The following is a 21,219-nucleotide window of genomic DNA, read 5'->3' as shown; positions in this document are numbered from 1 at the left end:
GCTATCTATAAAAGCCTAATATGTAAACTGTCCCCACAGGAATTTGACCAGGAGACTGATCACTCACTATGATGTGCACTGACCACTAGTGGGTGGTGCTGAACAAAGGAAAGCCCGGCCGGCAGCAAGGGAAGGGAGGTCCTAGCTGGCAGCCAGAAGGCCCCATTGGCCCTAATCACCGGCCAGGCCTAGGGCCTCTAGTTATCCTATCTAATAAAAGAGTAATATGCAAATTAACCACCATTTCATTACACAAACCACGCCCACCAGCCACACCCACCAGTCAATCAGAATAAGCATGCAAATTAACCCCAACCAAGATGGCTACAGCCACAGAGAGCAGGGGGAAGGCTTGGATTTCCCTGGCAATGGAGGAAGCCAAGCTTTTCACACACCCTGGCGGGTCCAGGCCTCCACTCAAGGCTACAAAGTTTCAATTATAGAAGATAAATAAATCCCAACAGAAATGGCTGCCGCCACTGAGCGAGCAGGAGGCGTGGCTCTGCTCCAGGCTACAGAATTTCAATTGTAGAAGATACATAAACTCCAGATACCAGGGCCTCTGCTTGGGTTGCAAACCACCACAGGCCTCTCGTCCAGGCTGCCCCACACCCTAGGGGAACCCCCACCCTGACCTGGGACTCCCTTCAGGGCAAACCAGCTGGCTCTCACCCATGCACCAGACTTCTATCTAATAAAAGAGTAATATGCAGATTGACTATCACTCCAACACACAAGATGGCTGCCCCCATGTGGTCAAAGATCCTGCCCCCATGTGGACACAAAATGGCCAGCAAGGGAGGGCAGTTGGGAGGGACCAGGCCTGCAAGGGAGGGCAGTTGGGGGTGATCAACCCTGCAGGGGAGGGCAGTTAGGGGTGTCCAGACTGGCAGAGGAGGGCAGTTGGAGGCAAACAAATGGCAGGGGAGCAGTTAGACATCAATGAGGCTGGCATGGGAGTGCTTAGGGCAGGGGTCCTCAAACTTTTTAAAGTGGGGGCCAGATCACGGTCCCTCAGAGAGCTGGAGGGCCGGACTATATGAACTACTAATTCCTACTGTAACACCTCGGCTGCGCTCACTGCCCAAAAAACCTGGCGGGCCGGATCAGACTCCTCTGCGGGCCGCATGTGGCCCGTGGGCCGTAGTTTGAAGACCCCTGGCTTAGGGGGTGATCGGGCTGGAAGGCAGAAACGGTTAGGGGCAATCAGGAAGGCAGGCAGGTGAGCAGTTGGGGGCCAGCAGTCCTGGATTGTGAGAGGGATGTCTGACTGCCCGTTTAGACCCAGATTGGAGAGGGTGCAGGCTGGGCTGAGACACACCTCCCCATGCACGAATCTTGTGCCCTGGGCCTCTAGTCAATAAACAGACAGATAAGTGCCACCTCTGGTACGGACCTTGCTTAAACCTCTCCACCCTCCTGCTCTCCTTGGAAGCCCGACAGCATAGTGTGCCTATCTGCATCACATCTTCATTATTGTAGACTTGTTCTGACCTTTCCCTGGCCATCACTTATGACACATTTTCTGACTTCCTCCACCACCACAGAAGTGGCCTATCCCCTTGTGAACTGTCCACACCTGTGCCCCTCACCTGAACTCCAAGTTCTTAGTCTTCATCCAAACTATGGAGGCTTCAATCACCCACTCTTCATTTACATTCCCCCTCAACTTGAACACGCTTTTGCTTAACTGTAGTGCAAACAAGCCAAATGTGAGTTTATTCTAACTCTGTGGTGAGTGTACACAAGTCAGTCCTAAGATTGGCCCTCTCTTCATTCTAAATCCTACCATCAGGCCCCTGCCTATGCTCGTCTCTGTCTTCTATAGTGGAATGCGGGTTCTCAAACTTAATTCATCCCTGAAGACTGTTCGAGAAGTGATTTGTTAAAAAACAAAATTTTCTCCCATTATTAGAAATAATGTAAATTGAATTAATCCATTCCAGACCTCCAAATGACTGTTTTAATCTTTCTTATATACTGTACTTGTCTAATGTACTGTTTAATCTATAAACACTTCTTTTCTTTTCTTTTTTTTTTTTAATATATTTTATTAATATAAACACTTCTTTTCTAAAATTTATCAAACCACCCCCTACTAGCCTTGTTACAAGGTTATCTTTCAGGTCAGTATATGGCATCTTCACATGTTCAGATATTATTGCCTCCAAAATGCTGTCACTGGTTAACTGCTTTTCCTTTACCCAAATCAACAACCCTTTTCCCAACTCTTCAATTGCCAGTGATCATTGTTTTTTACACACGCTTAGCAACATTAGCACTCTTTTAAAAAAAAATTATATATATTTTTATTGATTTCAAAGAGGAAGGGAGAGGGAGAGAGAGATAAAAACATCAACGATGAGAATCATTGATGGGCTGCCTCCTGCACATTACCTACTGGGTATCGAGTCTGCAACCCAGGCATATGCTCTTGACCAGAATCAAATCTGAGACCTCTTAGTCCACAGGCCAAAGCTCTATCCACTGAACCAAACCATCTAGGGCTACATCAGCACTCTTGATGGCCTTTTTGTTTTAAAATTGTGTTACAAAAGCTTTCTTTCCTTTCTTTGTTGCCCGAGAGACACTTTTTGTTATAAAGGGTTGTCAGGTCTAGGAAAACTGAAGTTTGGTTGGACAATGAAGACGTATTTTTGTGAACAACTTGGTTGAGAACTGAACTGTTTGAAATGGGAGACGTCTGAGAGATGAGGTTAGACTGTATTTCAGGCGAGGACCTCTACCTTATTTTAGTAGACTGTGCTGTTGTCATGACTGACTGCAGGGGAAATCTGAGAACAAGGTAAAAAAGCTAGTGAGGAAAATAATGAAATTTTCAGAATAGGTTGTTTATGAAAAAGATTGAGTAAAGTTGAGGATACACTGAATTTTTAGAAAACGATTACACTGTAACTGTATGAGAAACATGACAGGTAAAGAAATGTGGAATTGCCCTATTTGATGTGGCTCAGTAGGGGTTTTGCTAGAGGCAGCTGATTGTTTTACTCTCTCATCAATGTTTTTCTCTCCTCCCCCGCTCCCTTCCTCTCTCTATAAAACCTATGTACGTATATAAAAGCCTAAGTCACCAGATAACCAGACAACACTCAACGCAAGAGCTGCCCCCAGGTGGTCAGTGCACTCCCACAGCGGGAGTGCACTCAGTTGACAGACGGGGCCAGACGCTAGGCTCATGACTGGTGAATACAGCTGTGGCGGCAGGTGCAGCAGGACCAGGATGAGCGGGAGCAGTGTGGTGCCCAGCCTGGGCTCGAGCTCCTCCCCGCTGCCTGCTGCTTCTGCACTGCTTTGTGCTGTGCGGGATGGATGCGGACAGCAGGAGCTGCTTCCTGCACTGCTTTGTGCTGTGCGGGATGGATGCGGACAGCGGGAGCTGCTTCCTGCACTGCTTTGTGCTGTGCGGGATGGATGCGGACAGCGGGCTGGAGCCCGACAAGCTGGTGGGCAAGGCCAGGCTGAGGGGGCATGGGATCCCTGCAGCCCAGACGAGGGACCCCACAGGTGCACGAATCTGGGCACTGGGCCTCTAGTAGTAGTAACAAAAATAATGATAATAATGATAATAGTTAAAAGTCTTACATTTGTAAAAATGTATTATAAAAAAGAAATATGGAATTAATGTTCTCATAAAGCAGTTTTTTGGAATGATTGCCCAGTCCAAACAGGTCTTCCCATTTTGAACACTGGGCAGTGTGTGCTGGTGCACCAGCTTCTGGGAAACAAAGACCTGATTTGAATCATCTGCTATTTCTCTGGTTATACACATACTCTTATTACAGAAGGTAGGTCATTATTAACAAAGAAAGGAGAAGCTGCAGCCTCACAGACTCCACAAAGGGACTTAATTCCAAGCAGGCAGTACGACTAGCTTTCCAATCTCCGCAGAACAGCGGCCATTACTGGGGGGGAGGGAGAACCAGTAAGGGGACATTCCTCTACTGAGGCATGTGCAGTAGCCAGACGACAAAGCAAAACTATGAGACTTGTGCAATAGAAGCCAAAATAATGACCATAATGGGGAGGAATTCAGCCTGGGAAAAGGATAGGATAAGGGCATGCAACCCCAAAAGGTCCACGGAAGGTACTGGATAAGGAGAGCCCGGCACAGGCTGGGAAAAACCAGGAAACAGACTGGGTTGGATGGTTTGACAGTTGTTATAATGTAGCAGTAATCAGGGGTCCTCAAACTTTTTAAAGTGGGGGCCAGATCACGGTCCCTCAGAGAGCTGGAGGGCCGGACTATATGAACTACTAATTCCTACTGTAACACCTCGGCTGCGCTCACTGCCCAAAAAACCTGGCGGGCCGGATCAGACTCCTCTGCGGGCCGCATGTGGCCCGTGGGCCGTAGTTTGAAGACCCCTGGTGGTAATGGTGAGAGTATTCCCAGAATCTACAACATTGTAACAACTGGCAGACTATTTTGAAATAAATTATAGGCTTTTGCTGGTTGATAGAAGCAGGCTCCAGCAAATCAAACACTGGGTCTCCTTTCAAAGTAATGTTCCGCCCTGGCCAGGTGGCTCAGTTGGTTGAAGTGTCGACCCATGCCAAAGGTTGTGGGTTTGATCGCTGGTTGGCGTGTCAATGTATGAGAAATATGGTGAAAACAGAAGTATGGTGAAAACAGAAGTATGGAGAAAACAAGACTTTTAATACGTTTTTGAGGGTGTCTGTTTGGACAGGCACACCTGTGGTAAGGAACACAGCCTGTTTATTCAGGTCCTCTTCCAGTTCTATGGGCACTATGGCGTCACCTGTTTCCTTATCCATCTCCTAGGTCTGATGGTCTCCCATTGGGCCATTTAAAAAATTGGGCTGAGGTCTCTTCTAGTTGCCTCCACCTCCCCCTGTCTAGCTGAGGCAGACATCTCGGGGGTTCCCACCATGAGGGTTCCCACGTCCACATTCTTTGCTCGTCCATCTTCTTCCCTCCTCCCTACATTCTGTTTGCCCTGGGGAAATTTAGTGACCATTTATCAAAGCTGACCATGCTAGAGATGGATCACAGAGGCCCATTTCCTACACATGGGAAGCATTGATAGATGCTTCTCTCTCTCTCTCTTTCCCCATCTATCCCTCTAAAATCAGTAAAAACATATCCTTGGGTAGAATATATAAATAAAAAAGCATATTCCTGCTGAGTAGTCATGCCCAGAGTGATTCCCATACTTACAGCTGCCAGGCTTGTGGACTGGCACGGAGTCCCACTCTGGTGGGGGAGAGTCTTTTTCACCCTCTGAGCTACTGGTGTTGCCTAGTTCTTGACTATTTGGGAGGAGTTTTGCTAGGGCAGATGGTCTGTTATCCGCTAACTTACTTGTACCTGCACAGAAAGAAGAAAAGGAAGTTGTTAATGAACGGTAACTCCTTTCTTTCAGATCTACTTCAATGACCCTTCTAACAAGGAGAGAACACAACCACGGCCTTTAACTACTCACAGATGACTGGTAATTCACAACTTAAAACTGTTAACGTAAGTGTCTATACAACCATCAGGAAAATACCTTTTGGTTTCTGGGAATTCCGTGACTTGGAGCTGCTGGTCAATGCAGTTGGAAGAGGGATCTTGGTTGAGAGGGTCTTCCGTTGTTTACTTTCCAATGGGGGAGGGTACGGCAGCTCTACACAACTGAAAGACAAGCACAGCGCAGCACAGCTCAGCTCCTGCAGACACTTCTTAGAGCACCTGCCTCATTAGCAGGAACTTGCCATTTGGGGGCTGTTGACTCTCTCCCTGCAGCTACAGTACTAGTGGGGTTCCTGAATATGGAGATTCAAGGTTCTGCTATTCAGAACTTTGAAGACATTTGTAGTAAAAACTATGAAATGAACCAGGCTGAGCTCCTGGGCTATCTATAAAACTGCACAGCCTACTGCAGAGTAGCAGTACTGCCGTATTTGCCTATGGTGACTGGGGAGAAATGGTCTTCTTTATTCTTGAAATTCAGACAAATATTTAAATATATTTTTACTTAAAGTATATACTAGAAGCCCGATGCATGAAGATTTGTGTCAGAATGGGCCTTCCTTTCCCTGGCTGCTGGCACTGCCTTCGCTCTGGCAGGACCCAATGCCTTTCTGCCTTCCCACGCTGCCCAGAGCTGCCAGGGGTGGTGCAGGATGCCTGCATCATCGCCATGGTGAAGACACAAGCATCCTGCCCCACTCCTGGCCACTCAGTGCCCATGTATGCAAATTAACCTGCCATCTTTGTTGGGTTAATTTGAATACTCACTCCTGATAGGCTGGTGGGCGTCTTGAAAGTATAGTCAATTAGCATGTTACTCTTTTAGATGCTTTCTAAAAGGTTTAGCAGTAAGCTTAACATCATAAACACCTGTAACTAGGATAATTAATCATCCTCAAACTTCCTGTCAGCCAAGGTGAAATGGGAGGCATGATGAGCTATTTTAAGTTTCCATAGCCTGACAGGGGGAAAAAACACCCAACAACCACCTTCAAGTCTGATGGGCAAAAAGCAATCTCTAGGAGAAATGGATTGGGTAGATAGTGCATATAAACCAGCATGTGAGCAATGGAACTAGGCTGGCCACAGCCCAGAGCCCAGTGGTCCCTTATGAGAATTCTTCCAGGCATCATCAGAAACCCCCACCATGCTCCTGGTGATGGCCACAGAGCTGTCAGTTCAAGGCTGAGCTCATAGCTTGCTTTTAATTGGAAATCTGACCTGCAACAATAAATATTTCTATGGCATTTTCTAGTTAGTGCACTTCCTGTCCTCAACCCCACAAGGTGTGCCACCACTCAGGACTCTCCTGGGCCTCCTTCAGGATCTTTATGCACCACATGGTGTTCCTTCTGTTGTCACCCCAAAGTCTCCCTCCCAGAGGCAGCTAATCCACACCAGATTTCAAAGGTTAGAATGGTTCAACTTTCCAGATCTAATGGCACACACCTCCCAAAGTAAGCAGATGATAGAACAAAGTATCATCTCATAACCAAATATATTTTTAAATATATATTTTATTAATTTTTTATAGAGAGGAAGAGAGAGGTAGAGAGTTAGAAACATCAATGAGAGAGAATCATCGACCAGCTGCCTCTTGCACACCCCCTACTGGGGATGTGCCCACAACCAAGGTACATGCCCTTGACCGGAATCAAACCTGGGACCTTTTAGTCTGCAGGCTGACGCTCTATCCACTGAGCCAAACCGGTTTCAACCCAAATAAATACATTTTAATGAAGGCTATTTACAAACATGTTATAAGGTACTAGCTCAAAGGTCACTTTATTTACATTGTTTTATTCTCTATATTTCACAAATTTTCCCTCAGAATTAGATATTATATTTAGAATTAGTAAAATGACTAAGCAAAAATCAAATGAGTCTTAGTTAACCCAAAACAGAATTAGGAAGGATAACAAATTGACATAAAAAAAAATCCACCCTTATGGGTAAGACTATTAATGCTACAGCTTTATTAACTCTTCCATCCTTCTTCCACTTTTGACAGGGTTGTTTAAAAACTCCATCTTTTAAAGTACCAAAAGCTGCCGAAACCGGTTTGGCTCAGTGGTAGAGCGTCGGTCTGCGGACTGAAAGGTCCCGGGTTCGATTCCTATCAAGGGCATGTACCTTGGTTGCAGGCACATCCCCGGTAGGGGGTATGCAAGAGGCAGCTGGTCGATGTTTCTCTCATCGACGTTTCTAGCCCTCTATCTCTCTCCCTTCCTCTCTGTAAAATATCAATAAAATATATATTAAAGTACCAAAAGCTCCCATGACAAAGACACCCATGTGAATTATTTTTAAGTGGTTTATAAATGTGGAGGATGAGGGCTGTCCATTTACACAAAGTTTGACTCTGTGCCACTGCAAAATTAATTGGTTTTTAAGAAAAAAGGTGCCAGACAACTACTTTCTTTTTGCTGAGTCATACTTTCTCAAATTAAGCCAAACGACCTCCATTAAGAAACCTTTTTTAAAGCTTCTGAATAAAATGGGCAATACCCAACTTAAGTGATTCTTTCTAAAAGGAAAAGCCAGAAAGATATTTCAGATGCCAGACTTTGACTCACACAATACATGGTAATTCCCATATTTCTCTGCACTAATTTTTTTCTCTCACCTGGTTTTCACATCTGTTGGGATTTCCTTTTTAACATTCAAAAGTTTTTTGCTTTTTTGTTTCACTTGAGACATTTCATTTTCATGTTTCTCAGGCATGGCTTGTTTTCCCTTTTGCTTTTCTGTATCCTGTAAAAAAAAAAAAAAAAAAGTACACTCAGTTGCTAAGAAAGACCAATAAAAATAAACTGATATATGATATAGTAGCGATACAAAACTGAAGATGCAACAGATATATATGTCACATGTATAAAAACAAACTCCTTTCTTCAAATCTGTCAGTTTTCAGCCTTTGACTTTTTATAAATGTATTGTTCTGAGTCTGAGTTATAAAGAGTGTCGTTTTAATTTATACCCACATCCTGACAGAAGTGTGTGTTGGTACTGACAGCAGCAAATTGACAGCTTACTTTTCAGACTTTGGGAGCAAAACTTGCCTATTTCCAAGAAAAGTTCAGCTGGGACTACAATATAAACACTTTAGCAATGTGCTCAATGCTGAGCCCAAGCACAATGCAAGCCAAGAACAGTGTTCACGCCTACTAATGTGAACTGTGACTGTCCATAGTCTTGAGTTAATTAACTACTACTCACCATAAACGGGAGGGCTCACTCATTCCCTTACTCAGCATTTACTGGTCACACGCTAGGTGCCAGGCCAGGACTACCAAGAGGGCCGAGGCCCTTCCCCAGAGGGCTGTGAGGTCCAACAGGAGGGAGATACATATGAGAAGGCTCACCGGCCACGACTGGAGCAGAGAAGAGCTGCTTCCCTGGCTCATGCCAGACTGAAAAGGCCATGCCTACACTGGATCTTACAGCTGTGCTACTGCTGTTTCGGGCCTGTGACCAAGTACCAAGCCACACTCACACTTTTTTACAGTAACTTGATACTGTGGCGGTGTCCGAGCACCAATAGGAGTTCTTCTCTCCTGGACATGGCATGTGGCTGCTTGGGTGCTGCTGAATTTGCCTGGGAAGTGGCACGTGGATTGGATGTATAACATATGTATAGTAGGACCATGTATATGACAGACACGCAATTTTTAAAAACCTGGTTCTTCATTAAAGATAGTTTAAAAAATATTTTATTGATTTCAGAGAGGAAGAAAGAGGGAGAGAGAGACAGAAACATTAATGATAAGAATCATTGATTGGCTGCCTCCTGCATGCCCCCTACTGGGGATCGAGCAGGCAACCAGAGCATGTGCCCTTGACCAGAATAGAACCCAGGACCTTCCAGTCCGCAGTCCAACACTCTATCCACTGAGCCAAACCAGCTAGGGCCAAAGATAGTTTGAGATGCACTGAGACTAACAAGGGGACAGGCAGGAGAGGGACACGCAGCAAAAGGGAACAGCTGAGGCGGGGAGTTACAAGCACATGGGGAGTGACAGTCAACCCCACAGGGTCCTGCCTCACAGAGTGTGCTTATTAAGAAGCCTGGATTTTAACAAGTCACAAGTCAACCGTTTAACTGTTAAGAGGAAATAACCAGAGGAAGGGCGCAACACCCTCTGTGTTCTTCAGGAAGCACTTCCTGAGCACCTGACTCGTCAAGAACATGGAGACTCAGCTCTTTGAGGACAAGAATCTGGTCTTTGTCCAGCTGTTCCCCTAGCTCAGCCTAATACTGGCACTTAGGCACTCAGAACAGAATGCTGAGTAAATGAATAGGATACAGGTGCAATCAGCACACGAGTGTGTAATCTAGTGGGGAAGAAAGTACAACAGGCAAATGGGTCATTCACGAAGGGAGAGCACTGGAGCCCTCCGCAGAGGGCTGGTCGGGATTCTCCCAAGCTGCAGGCGAGGGGAGGGGGCCAGGCATGGAGGCCATGTCTGTAAGGCACAGATGACAGGGAACAACAGAGAGGCAGTATCTATGGCAGTGAGGGCAGAGAGAATGCTGGGAGTCAGGGTAGCTGGAGGGGCACTGAGGAAAACTGCTGGAAAGGTGGAACAATTGTGAAGAAAGTGTGTGCTGACGTGCTTTCCGAGCGCTCATTCCTGTCACTGAAACTGCTGGGGTTCTGCTCCATGCTTGGCAGTCACGTTAGGAGACAAAGCACAGAAGTCCAACACTCACTACCGACGATGCCGAGGGGCACAGTGCAATGTGAGGGTGCAAAGGGGAAGGCAGCTAAGAAAAACAGTTACATATAAACGTTATTTAAAAGTGAATATATGTGGATGACACTGCTGGATATCTTTAAGAAATGGTTCCCTAGCCATTAGGTTAAAACTGAAAACAAACAAAAAACCCCACAAAAAACTTCTGGTCTACAATAATGTCTATATTAGCACTGTTTTACTTCTGAAACATAGTTATCTAAAAATACGAATGCCAAAATAGAATTCTGCTTTACCTTTTCTGCATACAGCTTGTACCTCAGACCCTCAGACCCATCACAACTCCTCCCCTGCCCCCTACCCATTTCCTAATGCCCACTAGGACCGGACACTTCGCAGTATTGCTCCTGATGCTGAGAACTGAGGACCGAGGACAGCAACCCTTTTGATGGGCTGATGTGTGGGGCTCGCTCAGTCCCATTCTGGGTGACTGCCACCTGTGTGGGCAGCGAGCTTCTACAGAGCCCATGCTAGGACTGACCTTACAGGAAAAGTCAGTCTAATTAAAACGGTGCAATTCCTTCTCATTCTCTTCTGATACTTAAAATCTGAAACAAATTTCACAAGTCAGAGTAGCCCTTAACTTTTAAGCAGTGTTTCCTACTTCTAACTATTTTACTTCCCATGTCCTTCCCTGGGGGAAAGGAAAACATTCGTCCCAGAGCCGTCCTGCGTCCTGCTGAGACATGCCTGTGAACCCGAGCGCTAACCCTGGAGTATGTGCTCACACGCACGGACACGCTGGTCCTGCCCACCTCCTTCAGGAGAGGCTCTGTGTCGGGGTTGGAGGTCTCTGTGGTGGTGGAGGAGCTGTCATCGTCAGCCAGCGAGTCTTTCAGCTCGTCATCCTGGGGCTTTCCCTTTCCCTTCTTCTCCTCTTGCTTCTTCGGTGTTTTAACCTTGCGCTGAAGAGGTTTTCCTTTCCCTGGGGATGAAAATCAAAGTAAAATTTCAAACTCTTCATTAAAAAAAAATTAATTAAATAAATAAATACACACACACACACACACACGTGTGTGTGTGTGTGTGTGTGTGTGTGTGTGTGTATATATATATATATATATATATATATTTTTTTTTTTTAATGACTTCAGAGAGGAAGGAAGAGGGAGAGATAGAAACATCAATGAGAATCAATGATCAGCTGCCTCTTGCACATTTCCTACTGGGGATGTGCCTGCAACCAAGGTACATGCCCTTGACCGGAATCAAACCCGGGATCTTTCAGTCTGCAAGCCGATGCTCTATCCACTGAACCAAACTGGTTTCGGCTAGGACAATTAATTTTTGACATGTGGTTGGCCAGTGCTTATGTGACAAGCTCTTTTGTTCTTGTCTTCACATCCTCACTCCAGGTTGGCCATTCTCACATTCACGTGGCTAGTTGGAAAAACTAACCTGGGTGCCTTCTCAAGCCCAACCCTCAATTTCCTGTTCTCTCTTGCCATCCCCTGATGTGTAGCTTATGATAACTGTGTCCTCGTGGAATCACCAATGTAATGCTCCATAAGGAAGTATCTTTTAGTAGATCAGCTCTATGACTACTGTGAATATTAAAAAGTCTTTAATTTTAAAATTATGTTCTAGACCAGGGGTGGGAAACCTTTTTTTCTGCCAATGACCATTTGGAAATTTATAATATAACTCATGGACCATATGAAATTATCAACTTAAAAATTAGCCTGCTATACCTGGTCAAACATCTAATTATCTCACCCCTAATGCCTTGGAAGGGCTGGACCTTATACGGCCTGCAGGGCAGATGTTCCCCACTCATGTTGTACATGAATAACCCTGAAAGTTCCTATTCTTCAGGTTAGAGACTATCTCAGACAGGCAGCAAGGGATTCAATTTTACTACTCAACTCTTTGCTTGTGGTAAGAAAGATAACATCCATTTATTTTCTTCATTTCCTCAATAGGGGAAAAACAACACATTAGGTAACTTGATCTAATTTAAAAATTTTAAACATTAACATTACTATAAAATTACCCAAAATACATAAATTCTATTATTGAGATAACCAGAAAAAGATTTCTATGGAAGAAACTTTTCATGTGGAAGACATGTTATTGTTTTATAACTCCAAATGCATGCACTTTTTAAAAGACTCAGTCAAGAAAGGATAATCTCTTTAATAAATGGTATTGGGAAAACTAGATATCCCCACTTGCAAAAGAATGAAATTGGACCCATATCTTACACCACTCACTAAAATGAAACCAAAATGGATTCAAGATTTTTTTGGTTTATGGTCTGCTTGTTCACTTATTTTGGTTTTTAAGATTCAATTGTTAATAGATATGGATTTATTGCCATTTTATTATTCACTTTTTAAAATCTCTCCCCCCCCCCCCCCCCCCTTCTTAAAGAAGACCCTTTAACATTTCATGTAATACTGGTTTGGTGGTGGTGAACTCTTAGCTTTTTCTTGTCTGGGGAATTCTTTATGTCTTTCAATTCTAAATGATAGCTTTGCTGGGTAGAGCAACATTGGTAGTAGTCCCTTGCTTTTCATCATTTTGAATATTTCTTGCCAATCTCTTCTGGCCTGCAAAGTTTCTGTTGAGAAATCAGCTGACAGTCTTATGGGAGCTCCTTTGTAGGTAACAAACTGTTACCTTGTGCTTTTAAGATTGTCCCTTTGTCTTTAACCTTTAGCATTTTAATTATGATGTGTCTTGGTGTGGGCTTCTTTGGGTCCATCTTGTTTTAAACTCTGTGCACTTTCTAGACGTATCTATTTTCGTCACCAGGTTATAGAGGTTTTGTCATTATTTTTTCAAATAGGTTTTCAATTACTTGTTCTCTCTCTTCTCCTTCTGACACACCCATTATGTGAATGCTGGCACAATTGAAGTTGTCACAGGGGCTCATTATACTATCCTCACTTTTTTTTTTTTTTTTTTTGGGGGGGGGGGAATTATTATTATTTTTGGATTATTTCTTTTGTTCTTATTGGGTATCTTTTGCTTCTTTATATTACAAATCACTGATTTGATTTTAGGCTTTATCTTCTCTACTGCTGATTCCCTGAAACTTATTTTTCATTTCATTCAGTGTATCTTTCATTTTTGTCTAGTTCATATATATATATATATATATATATATATATATATATATATATATATATATATAATCTTTTACAGAGAGAGGGATAGAGAGTTAGAAACATCGGACAGCTGCCTCTTGCACACCCCCCACTGGGGATGTGTGCCTGCAACCAAGGTACATGGAATCGAACCTGGGACCCTTCAGTCTGCAGGCCGAGGCTCTATCCACTGAGCCAAACCAGTTAGGGCTTTCTTATGGCTTTTATGTTTTTAATGTTATTGACATTCTCCCTAAGTTCTCTGAGCACCCTATAACCATGGTTTTGAACTCTATCTGTTAATTTGCTTGCTTTGTCTCCATTTCATTTAGTTTTTTTGTCCTTTCACTTAGGACTTGTTTCTTTGTCCCCTCATTTTGGCTACTTTCCTGAGTTTGTTTCTATGTGTTAGGTAGAACTACTATATCTCCTGGGCTTTGTAGAGTGGCCTAATATAGTAGGTATCCTATAGCAGTGGTTGTCAACCTTTCGGACCTCACGGACTACCCACTGTTGACTGCTGACCTACAGGGTCCAGTGGCAGAGCCTCCCGTTCTCCAGAGCTGGGCATTCCAGGTATGTTACCCCTGTGTGGGCTTTGTACACCCTTCTGTTGTAGTTGAGCCTTGATTGCTGTTGGCACCTCAATAAGAGGAATTTACCTTCATGCTGATCATCTTCAAGGAGGCTGGGACCATGGTGGAGGATTAGCTGTGCAGGGCACAACCATGGTGCAGAACTTACTTCAGCAGGGCTCTGGTGCCCTCTGAGTTTGCCTCATGAGTGTGTTACTTGTGAAGGTGGTTGGGTGGTACCTTGACATGATCTGAAGCTATCCACTGGGTGTGTTGGCTCTGGGCCTCCTGGGAGGTGCAGTCCAAAGTCAACTGCTGCCTGTGTTTTGTCCAGGATCTCCAGGAATGAGCTATAAAGCATTGTGCAGATGTTACTGCTGCTAGAAGTACCAACTTGGGAACCAAGGCTGCCAGGCCCGGGACCACTTAGTGAGAGTTATGGGGTACACCAAGATCAGATGCTGCTTGTTTGAGAGAGTTTAGGAAAGTTTGAAGTATGAGCCAAGACAGTTTGAAGGAAAAGCCACTGGAAATAGCTTGGATGAGCCTGCAAGTTAGCCGAGTGGGGTCTCAGGGAAACAATAGGGCAGGTTGAACAATGAAGACTCAGATATAGCACCTGCCTGCTGGCTCTGTGGTGGGGAGTGACCAGAGAAGGAACAATGGCTTATGCCAGTACTTCTCTTTGGGAGAAAGCTGTCCTTCCAGCTCTCACGCTGATGTAGGACAATTTAGTTCCTCCCTCTGTATCTTTGGTGCTTTTTGAGCTACTGCTCCAGTGCTGCAGCTTAGACAGAATGAGCCTGAGTAGTCTGGGCATGGCCCCTTTAAGAAGAACTGTCTGGGACTCCAAAAGCCCTCTGTTTCACAATCCCTGCTGGGTTTTTGAAGCCAGAAATTACAGGGACTTCTCTTTCTGGATCTGGACCCCTGGGTGGGGACCCCTCGCTCCTCAGGGGACCTCACTGCTGAGATGTGTTTTTATCTACCACATGTGGGTGTGGGACTGAGTCACTCACTGTCTCTGCCCCTGCAGCAGTCTTTACGTGGCTTCTTTTTTGTATTGTTGGCTGTAGGACTTCCATTTCAGCTATATTTCAGGCAGTTCTGAGTGATGGCTGTTCTGTAGTTTAGTTGTAATTCTGATCTCCTAAATGCATGTACTTCTAAGAGGACTCCACATAAACATCTTTACATCACTGTGATAAGGAATTTTCTATAAAAAAAACTCCTGGACTGTGGGGACATCAGGTTTCTTAGGGTTAGGAGTTCCTAGTCCCTATGTAAACAAAAAGCAAACCTCCTTGGTACTTAAATAGGCTAGGAGTAATGTGCATTGGAATGGCTGCCATAGGAAAGGAAGATACAAAAAGAGTTCAGGATATAAAGGACTAATGTAAGTACAGCTAGGCCACTTAATACTTTTTACATTTGATTTTGGAAGTTACCAATTAGCCTACCTGTGTATATATGTGTGTGACATCAGACTTCTAAGATGGCTTCTAGGGACCCCACTTCCTGGTATAAGTGTTCTTATGAAATTCTCTCACCTGAACTATGGGTGGGACCACACTGCTAATGACCAGAGTACTGCAGAAGTGATGGGATGTTACTTTCAAGAGTAGGTCACAAGATACAGACTTCTGTCCTGCCAGCTTATGTTCTCTCTTTCTTTCTTGTGCTTGCTTGCTCTGGGGAAGCCAACTGTTTTGAGCTGCTCTAAGGAGAGGACCCATGGCAGGCTGCTGGCCACATCCATTAAGGAACTGCGACCCTCAGCCCAACAGGCTGTGAAGAAATGAATCCTACCATCAACCACCTGAGTGGGCTCGGAAGCAGATCCACCTTCAGCTGAATCTTAGGATGACTTCAGTCCTGGCCAACACTGACTGCAGCTCTGTGACAGCTGAAGAACCCAGATGAGTTGCACCCCAATGCCTGACCCACAGGAACTATGAGAGAATCATCTGTTACCATGCAAAAGGTAACTAACAAGAGTATGCAGAACTCCAAAGCAGGGGTCAGCAAACTTTTTCTGAAAGGGCTAGACAGTAAATCATTTCAGGTGTGTGGAGCCTATGGCTTCTGTTGCAGCTACTCAACTCTGTTGTTGCAGCACAAAAGCAGTCAAAGACAATATATAAACAAATGGGCATGGCTATGTGCCAATAAAACTTGTTTTACAAAACAGGCAGTGATTTGGCTCACTCCTGTAGTTTGCCAACCCCTGCTCTAAAGAGCAAGCTGTACAGAAATACTATTTTTCAGTTAAAATATCTCCATTTCAGCATTGTCTTAAAAATTATTTTAATAATTAAAAACAAACTCAATCTATTATAACAACACAGGCAGCTAAAAAGAAAACAGATGTCTAATAAATTTCTAAATTTTGCCAGTAATCTAAGAAACACAAGTATCTTCTATGACAAATGGCTACCTCTATTTGCATTCAGATATTTCTTCAATGTTGGAGCAATATCTGAGCACCTACCAAATTAGTTGTGTGTCACAACTCCGACCACAATAGCTGCTGAGACATGCACTGGCTTCCCCCTCACGTGGTGTGCTGTTCCCACAGTGAGAACAGTGCTTACCTTTGCTTTTGGACAGTGGCGATGGTGGCTGCTCTGTAAACACATCTAGGGCTGGGGAGTCATGGTGGTCGAAGTCTTTGTCCATGGCTTCTATGAGATTGGTGATGTCTGAGTCCTCTGAGCTGTGCCTTGTGCTGCTGGCATGTTCTGGGTGGGAAGGGTGCACGAGAGGGGCGGGTGACAGCCTTCCAGACTGTGGCTCCTGGTGCTGAGGCACTGGCGGTGGTGGAGGGGGAGAGTGCTGCTCCAGCGTGCCATGGACATGGTGCTGGCTGCTCTGCTGGCTCTGCTTTGCTCCTTTGGACTTCCTGCCTGCTGCGTGACCCTGGGCCACTGTGTTCGAGTCAAGGACCACGGTGCCTGCTTTGCTAGCAGACTGTGCAGAAGTCCTGCTAGAGGTACTGGTGCTGTTTTTGGCTCTGACATTGTTCATGTCAGTTGAGTTTCTATTGCTGTGACTGCTGTGTGGATGGACTGATGGACCACACTGCTTATGACTTCCTGCACCAGGTCGTGATGATGAGCCCCCTGGGCCACAGAAACCCCGGCTATGACTCGGGTCACAGCTGAGTGTGTTCAAGCTGAAAAAAGGATGAACTGCAGTTAGTAAAAGAAACATACAAATCCTTAGATTAAAAATAATATTTATTTAATCAGTAGAGCCATTACTCTAAAGAAAAACAACAAGAAATAGGGATACTCGCCCTAGCCGGTTTGACTCAGTGGATAGATCACTGATCTGTGGACTGAAGGGCCCAGGTTCAATTCTGGTCTAGGGCACATACCTTGGTTGTAGGCTTGAACCATGTATGGTATGAGAAGCAACCAATCGATGTGTCTCTCTTTGTTTTCCCCCCTCCTTTCTAGTCTGTCTAAAAATCAATGAGAAAAAAAAAAAATAGGAATACTTTTCACAACTCTATATGGTCTGTTCTATCAAAAATTTAGAAATCAAGTCGGGGTCTAAGAACATTTTAACCTTCACCAATATAATAATTACTTGCTATGAGTTCTTAGTAACTGAGAGCTACATACAGCATGTTATTAAGTAATTAGAATTTAGATTCCCTCCACCCCAAATAAAAATGAAGAGAAAAGGCATTTTTTACTTAATTACATCAGTCAAATGTATACATTCTAGAGAATTTATTTCCAGCCAGTGAACATACTTTCCTTCAGATGAAATACCAATGATTCTCCTGAGATCAAATGGTCTCCCCACATCAAAGGGTGGGTTTGAGGCCTCAAAGGACAGCCGTCTTCGAAATGGCTCCCAAATTCCTTGAGCTTCTAAATAGGCTGTTCCGATGACCAAAAGAAACAGGGCACTGTAGGGACAGAAAGAGAGAAATGGGTTCATGTGTTAGTGCAAGAGTAACCCAATTTGACATTAAAGGCAGAATTTCTTGGCAAAGTACAATCTTATTGTATATATTAAAAGGTGAATATGCAAATTGCCCCCTTGGGAGTTTGACCACTCGCTATGACATGCACTGACCACCAGGGGGCAGTGCAAAACAAAGGAAGGCCCCAGCCAGCAACTGGCAGCCAAAGGAAGACAGGCCCTGGCTGGCAGCCAGAAGGCCCTGATCGCCAGCCAGGCCTAGGGACCACACCTGTGCACCAATTTTGTGCACCGGGCCTCTAGCATCATATAAAAGACAAAATGACTATGAAAGTTTTTAATGGGCCAGACAAAAAACAAAGCACTATACCAGTTTGTGCACCAAACTTTTATAGAATGTCAATTTACACAAGGTTCATAAAGGGGAAGTAATTATTTGTATCAGAACAGACTCTAAAGGATAATTTCCTCTTAACAAAAGCGGCTTTTATCTTTTCTTTTAGTTTTAACTCTAGTCAACTTTATTCCCTTAAAGAGAATAAACACATAAAGAAATATACCAGGGTGGGGGGGGGAGAGGGGGGAGAAGATGAGAAAAAAAAATGCTAAGGATTTAAAAACTATTTCTAATCAGTTTTCTGTTGCTTAGGTGAGATTTCAGAAGAATACACTGTAGGATAAATCACATATGCCCAAATCACATAATTTTGATAAATTAGGAGTTTTTTTTCCTTTAAGAAATTAACATGCACTTAATTTATATAGCGAATTGCAAAGTCAGACAGTTGTTTATGGTATACTAGTGACCTGGTGCATGAAATTCATGCATATTAAAAGGGGTTTAGAGGAAATAATTTAATATTACTATTTGCCCTTTCTCTGTAATAGAAGTGCCATAGATGAAATAAAATTAGTAAAATGTATATGAAAACCTTTCTCCTGTCAAGAGTCTGGGGCACACCACGGGACCCAGAGTCAAGTCCCTGCCCAACCTCACGCACCTCAAAATCGAGTGAGACCCAGACCTGGCTGGCCCCGCCCCTATTGGGCTAGATCCAGACCCGGCCAGTTCCACTCTTGCCGGGCAAGGTGGGTAGCCTCAGGTCCCCTGGCCCAGTGCCAGGACAGGGGTGTGTGGCCTGAGGTCCCACAGCCTGGGGCATGGGCATGCCTTGAGGTCCTCCATCAAGCCCGGCCAGGTGGGGGACATGGTCTGAAAACCCCATCAAGCCCTGCTGGGTGGGAGGCATGGCCTGAGGTCCTGGACCCAGCACTGGGGGTGCACCTTGAGGTCCCCCATCAAGCCCTGCTGGATGGGGGGCACGAACTGAGGTCCCTTGTCAAGCCCAGCAAGGCAGGGGGCAGCTTCAGGTCTCCTGGCCTGGTGCTGGGGCAGGGGTGTGGCCTGAGGTCCTCTGTCAAGCCCTGCCGGGTAGGGGAAAGTGTAGCCTCAGGTCTCTGCTGATTCCTTGTTAAGGCTCCTTAAGGGAACTTGGCCTCAGCTGTGGGTACAGCCATCTTTGTGATGGAGTGATGGTCAATTAGCATATTCCCTCTTTATTAGATACCCCCAACACTCAGAACATGACTGGACATGGTGGGCACTCGATGAACAATGCCAACCTGGAAAGAAGATAAGTACCTCATTATTCCTGAGATGATGATATACAGAGCCAGCTCCCAGTTGGGTCGGGGTAGGGCTTCTGCACAGGTTGCTAACATATGGTATGGAAGGGATGCATTCAATATAAACACAAATTCAGAGCCACTGGCTGTTATAAACTTCAGCTCACGAATAACCCTAGACGCTGTGAAATCAGGAGTAAACCTAAAACAGAATAATGGCAGTTAAGATCAAATTTTAAAAATATATTGTAAGCAATTTAAATATAATACCAGTCCCATACGCCTCTGAAACGTAACACAGAATTTCAGTGTAACACTTTTTTATTCACCTTCCTCATTTTAAGATGGAAAATTTCCCAAGAGGTTAACAACAATAACAACCTGCTCCTGTAAGTATTATTAATTCAGAAAGTAGTCTCTGAGCTTCCTTCCCTTCCTTCCTTCTCTCTTTAAATCCACAGTTTTCCCAGGATACATTCCTATACTTAAAAAATTCTGTCCCAGCCCCAGTGATCTTTTCTTTGTCTCCTGCAATCCTGCTTTCTGTCCAACTATTGTGTTTTTATCTTTGTAACTGTATGTTCCCCAGCCAGGTAAGCACCCGAGGAAAGGTGTGCTGTTCCTCACAGGCCCTGTCGGTGCCAAGCACTGTGCCTTACTCAGAGTGCTGAGTGCAGTTCCCTGTGAAGACAATGTCCACTCAAGGTCATGACATTGTCATTCAATTGAGGGGACAGGTTACATTTTATTTCATAAACTTTACAACTTATCAATTAGCTGTTAAAATAGGCTGCAACTATCACCAGCACAGGAACTGAAACTGTCTTGACAAAAATACCACACATTCGTATATGGTACAACATGGAAAACAGCATGTATGACTACCAACACCTTCTGTTTTAACACAAGCTGGAAAATAATTTTGAAACTCGTTTCTAAGACTATCTGATCCATTCTGAAATTAGGAGTTTCACAATTTTGAAAACCAAGCTATAAAAATATAATTTAAACAAAGACCAAGTAAAAACAAAACAAAAACATCAAGTAAATACATTTGTGGATAAAGACTCTTTTTTGTAAGAAAACATATTTGCACCAACTGTGAATAACTCTAGTTTAAAAAGTTAATGAGAAGCTACTTACTCATTATACCCTATCAGAAAATACTTACAATATAATTATGTCTTTAGAGGCATTGGCGCTTAGTACAAACTCTTGACAATTAACGACTTTAAATCCATATCCCTCACATGGGTACCCACTGACTTCGATGGTTTCTATATTAATTTGAAGATGTCCTGTATTCTCTACTTTAAATGTTCTTTTCAATGTGAAATTCGGTTCTCTCAGTTTCAAGCCTAAGGGGAAAAATATGGGAGTGAGTCTACATCTTGCAGCATGTGCTCCAGGTCCAAATGAAGAGCAAGTCCCTCGTGAACACGTCTGGTGACTATGAAGCACGTCCTCGTACCAGAGACCAGCTTTACAGACTTCAGCAGGAAGCTCTCCACTTTGCATGTCCTCTCAGATGCCAAAGTTTGATCATGCTTTATCTTTTACATCAGAGTAAGTAATCTAAGGCATGAAATGAATACTGGTACTTTAAGTCTTTTAAGATCCAAATCAAACAACCCTGAAAACAAGTCAGGATGTTTTCTTAAAAATCTGAAGTATTCATCACTAGTATGCACTTGTGCAACAACAGAAATACTGTTCTTATTTTTGGAATTGTTTA

General features: G+C 44.1%; 1 protein-coding gene across 2 annotated transcripts in view; it reads right to left on the bottom strand.

The window, feature by feature from the left end:
* The window catches only part of TMEM131 (transmembrane protein 131), a 161,187-nt gene that overhangs the window by 10,812 nt on the left and 129,156 nt on the right, over positions 1 to 21,219 (bottom strand). For both annotated transcript variants that reach the window (XM_084900319.1, XM_084900318.1), the window contains exons 28-35: positions 20,656 to 20,842; positions 19,501 to 19,686; positions 17,683 to 17,841; positions 16,514 to 17,094; positions 11,008 to 11,177; positions 8,121 to 8,248; positions 5,532 to 5,656; positions 5,201 to 5,350 (exon numbers count right to left, since the gene is read on the bottom strand). In XM_084900319.1, the coding sequence (XP_084756445.1) occupies positions 5,201 to 5,350; positions 5,532 to 5,656; positions 8,121 to 8,248; positions 11,008 to 11,177; positions 16,514 to 17,094; positions 17,683 to 17,841; positions 19,501 to 19,686; positions 20,656 to 20,842 (1,686 nt within the window). The remainder of the gene's footprint in view (positions 1 to 5,200; positions 5,351 to 5,531; positions 5,657 to 8,120; positions 8,249 to 11,007; positions 11,178 to 16,513; positions 17,095 to 17,682; positions 17,842 to 19,500; positions 19,687 to 20,655; positions 20,843 to 21,219) is intronic.

The sequence above is a fragment of the Pipistrellus hanaki genome, assembly GCF_964339955.1.
Source record: "Pipistrellus hanaki genome assembly, chromosome: 12".
Lineage (NCBI taxonomy): Eukaryota > Metazoa > Chordata > Mammalia > Chiroptera > Vespertilionidae > Pipistrellus > Pipistrellus hanaki.
Note: the sequence above shows the minus strand (reverse complement) of the source record. Positions and strands in the feature narration are given on the sequence as shown.